Source organism: Ursus maritimus, unplaced genomic scaffold, assembly GCF_017311325.1.
Source record: "Ursus maritimus isolate PB19 unplaced genomic scaffold, ASM1731132v1 scaffold_4, whole genome shotgun sequence".
Taxonomy (NCBI): Eukaryota; Metazoa; Chordata; class Mammalia; order Carnivora; family Ursidae; genus Ursus; species Ursus maritimus.
Window position 1 is genome coordinate 78194493 of NW_024426552.1, and position 5508 is coordinate 78200000.

Sequence of the window (5508 nt, forward strand, 5' to 3'; positions counted from 1 at the left end):
TCCAGGTTTGGTGCCGTACAATTTTATCTGTGTGCAGACAGGCTCTATCCTGTCGACTCTTACCTCTCTGGATGCTCTCTTCTCCTGGGAAACGGTCTTCAAGCTTTTGGCCATTGCGCTGGTGGCCTTAGTTCCTGGAACCCTCATTAAAAAATTTAGCCAGAAGGACCCGCATTTGAATGAAATAAGCAAGGCTAATCATCTAAATAGTAGAAAGGACACATGATCTGCGTTTTTTGTTTGCCTGGTCCCTGGACTCTGTTGCTTATTTGTGTGATGGTGTGGTCTTCTGCAGCCCCTTGTTGTTTTTAATTACCCTCAGCAGGTGATTTGGACACACTTAATTGTGTGCGTGTTTTCATGAAGGACATTCTGTGCTCTGGGAGGGGAATTGTATCAATCCCTCAAACCATTCCTGGCTTAGCATGACAGTCTGTGAGACAGTTGGCCTTCTAGAAAATCCTATTTATAGTCTATTGAATAACAGGGAACTCAAGGTGGTCTGTTGTGTTTGCCTCTTGCCAAGCCCTGAGCTGCCTTAGGAGATGCTGACTGTCCTCGTCCGGAGTGCCTCTCTTGCAAGGTGGTAGAGGCTGTTGTGACAGGTGTTCTCCTGTTAAGTCCCTCGTAGGTGTTCTTGGTGTAAATGGTGACGTGAACCCACATCACTGACATTACCCTTCATCTTGTTAGTCTCTGGAAGCGTGTCCTGTACTACTTTTTTGCTGATGACCTACCTCGTCCGTAAACCAAGGGAAACAAGCTGACTGCCCCGAACTTGCACGTACAGCTCAGCTGCACATTGATCTCTGTGATGCTCTGTGTCCACATGCATCAACATTACCTTACATGTCAGATCTCTTAGTTGCATGTTCTGATAATTAAGCGGATTGCAGATAGACTATTAAATATGAATGCAGCAAACTCTAGGTTATGGGTATGTTCTGGAGAAATTCTTACCTGTTTGGATGGGGCAGGGTCCTTGACTCACTTGAACCAAATGACTATCAGTACATTTTCTGATCTGTCCTTTCTGTGTGGGGCCTCTCTCCATCGTCCTGCTAGGAGAATGGATTCGGTACACTCAGCTATCAGCCAGTGTACCCTCTGTATTTTTTTCATGTTGTCATTTGTCAAGAGTAATTGAGAAATACTTTTATCTTGTAATCCAAAGAGGAAACCTTGGTTTTGGCTTATGTCGTTGTGTTACACTTTAATGATTTGTAGCTGCCATTGCTTCTTGTAGCTGCAGTGTTGAACCCAGTTGCAGCTGGATTAATGCTGCCAGGGACACAAGGACCTTGGCATCTAAACTGACCAGCTCTGGGATCCCAGGCCTACAGGAGTAACTCATCATTTCTTACCGGAACTGTTGCCCTTGGGTGTCGTCTGCTGGGTTTTGATCTGGCTTGGACAGGAGTCTTGCCAAGCCTTTCACTTGGGTCACTGTTCTACCTGCATTCCTCAGAATGCTCCTGTTCTGTAGGAAGCCTGAATTCCCAAGCAGTGCTTTTGGGACATGGTATGATCCAAAAAACACAACAAGGACTTCATTTTTAAAGATGTGTTGCTTTAAAAGAAACTTGGTAACAAGTGGGGGTGAGGAGAAGGCTGTGAAATCTGGCTTTTTGTGTTCTGGAGGAGGAGAAGAGAAGTGGAAAACCAGCGTTTTCTCCACTGTTGCAAGGATGTGCCCTTTGCCCTTCACAGGATCCTTGTATTTGTCTCTCTCCCTCTTCCCCCATGATTTTGCTACAATGTGCCTTACCAGTTGTGAGTTTACAGGTAAAGCAATTTCCCAAATAAATGGATATAAATGTTCTGTGTGGTGTATGTTGACCTGTTGCTAACTTTCCATTCCCCTTGCCAGTGGGATCGGGATTGGCTGAAAAGCAGACGATCCAAAATGGTGTTTTAGCTTTCCACTCTCAGGAGGCCTCTTACCACTGTGATTCTTTGGAAGCCAAATTTTTGTTTTCACCTTTTTCTTCTCTAAACTCACTTTATAGTGGTGTCACTAATAACAGAGGAGGAACTACAAGATGGGCAGCAGGAAAGCTGTGGGAAGGCAGGAGGGCACCTGTCCAGGCTGTGACAAAACAATCAAGAAGACACTATGAGGAAAGAAAACAATGGTTTCCCTTCCTTCTGTGGGTGTGTCTGAAACAACAGCCACAGAAACCAGCTTCTCCACACCTGGCTTTCCTGGCTGCAGCACACCCTGACAGGTCCTCCTTTCCCTCAAACTCCGACAAGTGCCAAGACCTGTGGAGGCAGCTTTCAGGACACACACAGCACCTTAGGAAAGGACAGGACCAGAAACGAGTGCAGCACACTTTTTGTTTAATTCCATGCATTGCTTTGCTTCGATCGTCGCTCTTGTTGCCCTCACCGTACAATTGCTCAGTACAAACAGAGCTGGCATCAGAAACCACAGGGAGCAGGGGACTGACGGCACTGGAGACCCGGGGGAGACAGATGAGAAAGCTCATTTTGAGACTTAACCACAGAAAACAATTTGCTTCAAGTTGACCGGAACTCAAATTATTGCAATAGAGAATCCAAGTGGGTCTTCCCACTTCCGGAGTCTCAGAAGAGGGCGCTCTGGAGATGGAGAGCCACCCAGGTGATACGGTCCCTAGGGGACCTCTTCCTAAGAGCTTGCACATTCTGACTGGGGCCCCTCTGCATAGAACCATTGGGGGACCCTCTCTGCCAGCCTGGGGCCAGGAGCCCGCGTTCCCCTGAGCGCTGTGAAGTGGCTCCAGAGAGTAAGCCTGGGCTTCTGCCGGAAGTTTCCTTAGAGCAGCCTTGCATCCACGTAGGGGCTTGTCTTTGTGAAATCCTGCCACGATACCCTCATCATGTGACAGTTAAGCCTTACCCCAACTCGTTTGACGTAACCCTGTTGCTCAGAGTAGTGCTTTGAGAGCTCCCCTCTTCTGCCACCTGTCCCTGAGAAGTGTTCCAGGTTCCAGAAAGGTCTTCCACTCAGCAACCTCGTTCATTTCAGTCTGAATAGGTGCTTGTAGTATTGGCTGTAGCATGCAAATAAGCCGACTAATGTAATTCTTATGCGCTAGTCCAGGAGGTTGGGACATTGGTGGTAGGCGTATACTAGGGCATTTATTCTATGAAATCAGCAAAGAAGAAAAATCTTGCTGCCTGGAAAGGCACTAAATTCATACTGACAGTACAAGTCAAAGTCTTAAAAAGAATATCACATTGTTTTGGTGCATCAGCCTCAGAGTCTAAGAAGCAAGTAACTGGGACTTAACACATTAACTTTGTTCATAGAAGGGAAGGGAGGAACATGCTTACTGAACACAAAGAAATGATGTAAATGAAGAGACACTTCGGAATTCCATCCATCAGTGATTGGAAATTATTCAATTGGAATTGTCATCCAAAAGGGCAGTGGGTGGAAGCAAGTGGCCTTTTTCCTGCCAATGGTGCTGACCCCCCAACAGCCACAGGGTGGGCTCCATAAGGAGGACACTGGTGTGATCCTGTCACTCTCCCTTCAGGGCTAACTCAAGATATCAAACCACCCTGAGAAAATTAATTAATGAGCTTATTAGGGTTGGGATGCCAAAACGGATCTCCCCTTCCACACCAATTCCAATCAAGTGGTAGTTGTTCCCAGTGCTCTGTCGTGAGAGGTTCTGAGGCTGTGTCCAGGCGGGGTAGGAAAGAATATGGCGGTCAATAAATAACATCAGTCTTGGGTGTTCAGGGTGGAGGTGGTAGACGGCGGTATGCAGTGGTGTTTTGGTTTCCGGCTTAGTGGAGGAACAAAACAGCACACTATACTGCAGAGCAGGGCAGGAATTCCTTGGATTCGAACTATGTTCTATTCTGGAGAATTCAGTTCCAGGAAGTTCAAGTGGGAACATTTTACGAAAAGGGGGAAAACTTGAGACAAAAGGGCGTGGAGATAAAAAAGTAAATTATTTGATCAATAAGGATGCATTCACACGGAAAGGATGTCAAAGCTTCACAGCAGGGGAGGGCATTTAAAATTGGGCTGGTATCAGGAAAATCCAACACCATCATATCTATTACTTGGGGTAAGAGGGAAATTTAGTACAATGAGGCCCTGAAATGTATGTCCAATACTTATTAAGTCCCACTAAAAAAATCCTTAATTCTAGAAGGATGATTTGTTGAGATGAAAGTTTTTAAATATCTGAAATTCAAGTAGGCTGTACCAAGTCATCTTACGACAGAGCTAGCTAGCATCTTTACCCTTTTTGAGTAGGAGCTCACACATTCTTGCAAACAGGTCGAAACTTCACTGTCGGTAAGATCTATTATTTCAAAGTGGATGTCGGCTTCTCAGTCCCTCTGCTAAGCAATTTTAATGGGAATTGTTATCAGAGGACATGATCTAGAAATAGATGAAAATCAGAACCAAATGTTCATCTGCAACACAAATGAAAACTCGTGATCTTGCAGTCAGTCAAAAACAGATGCTAAATCAATGTGAACGCTCATCCCAAGGGGGTTAAACTTTCCGTCAGAACTGAAGCTTGAAATCACAGTCTTGTGAGGCTCCTTACAGCGTGTTGCGCAGTCCTGAGGACTGACGAATCGGCTCTTCGATTCCCTGAGCTCCGGATGCAGCACTCCTCAGATGACTGGAGTTGTTCTCAAAGAAACACACACTGATTCACAACTGTCCTGGTTAGCTCAAGGCAGGTAGTGAAGGGCAAGGCTGGGCTAGAGAAGGCTTTTAACCTAGACTATGGACACTGTTGTCTTCTGAAGCCTCTAGTCACTTCTACTAAAAATAAAAATAAAAATAAAAATAAAAAATGTTCAATGTGGAACTTTATTCAACTCTTGACAATACAGTGAATGACTAAAGATTCAACACTGTCTATGATCCTAACATGCTGATAACAGTAAATCCAGATAGATATATGTGGCATTATCATGACAGGCAGTCAAGAAGGAAATTAAAAAAAAAAAAAAGCAAAATTATGAGGTATCAGGTGTGGGTTTTCTAGGAAGACCACCACTGAAATGTGTAAGACAGAAGCTGACCCTCATGTTTCTCTTTTGCCACTAGAGGTGGGCAAGAACTGGACGAGCTGACATGTGTTTTACGTTGGAGAGAAAGAGGATGTAGACTTGTAGCCTCTCTGTTTCCAGAAGTGATGAAGCAGAGAGATTCACAGTACAGTGTGGTCTAAAGTCCAAGGATGGAAACTATGGCCTTTCAAGGTACTTTTCCAGCTCTATGACCCTCTAAGTGACTAGGCCTCTTTCTAGAATTTCTCTAGTCTTTTACGGGATGACATCACAGCTAGGTATTTTATGTCAGTGGCATGACATATATACCATATATACCATATATATATATTTTCAGATGTTTCTCTATTCCCAGCCAGGAGAAAAAAAGGTTTTGGTGCTATGGACCCAGCAGGAAGGAGACGACAAACTCCTGCCCGCTCTCGACGCTGCCTAACCCACAGGCCCCGGGCAGCAACTCCCTAGGTCGGT

The 5508-nt window shown here is 45.1% G+C and overlaps 1 protein-coding gene across 1 annotated transcript in view; it reads left to right on the top strand.

Annotated features, from left to right (window-relative positions):
* Positions 1 to 1822, top strand: part of TMEM41A (transmembrane protein 41A) — an 8786-nt gene extending 6964 nt beyond the window's left edge. The window contains exon 5 of the mRNA XM_008705226.2: positions 6 to 1822. Coding sequence (XP_008703448.1) covers positions 6 to 226 — 221 coding nt within the window. The 3' untranslated portion in view covers positions 227 to 1822. The remainder of the gene's footprint in view (positions 1 to 5) is intronic.
* The last annotated feature ends 3686 nt before the right edge of the window (positions 1823 to 5508 follow it).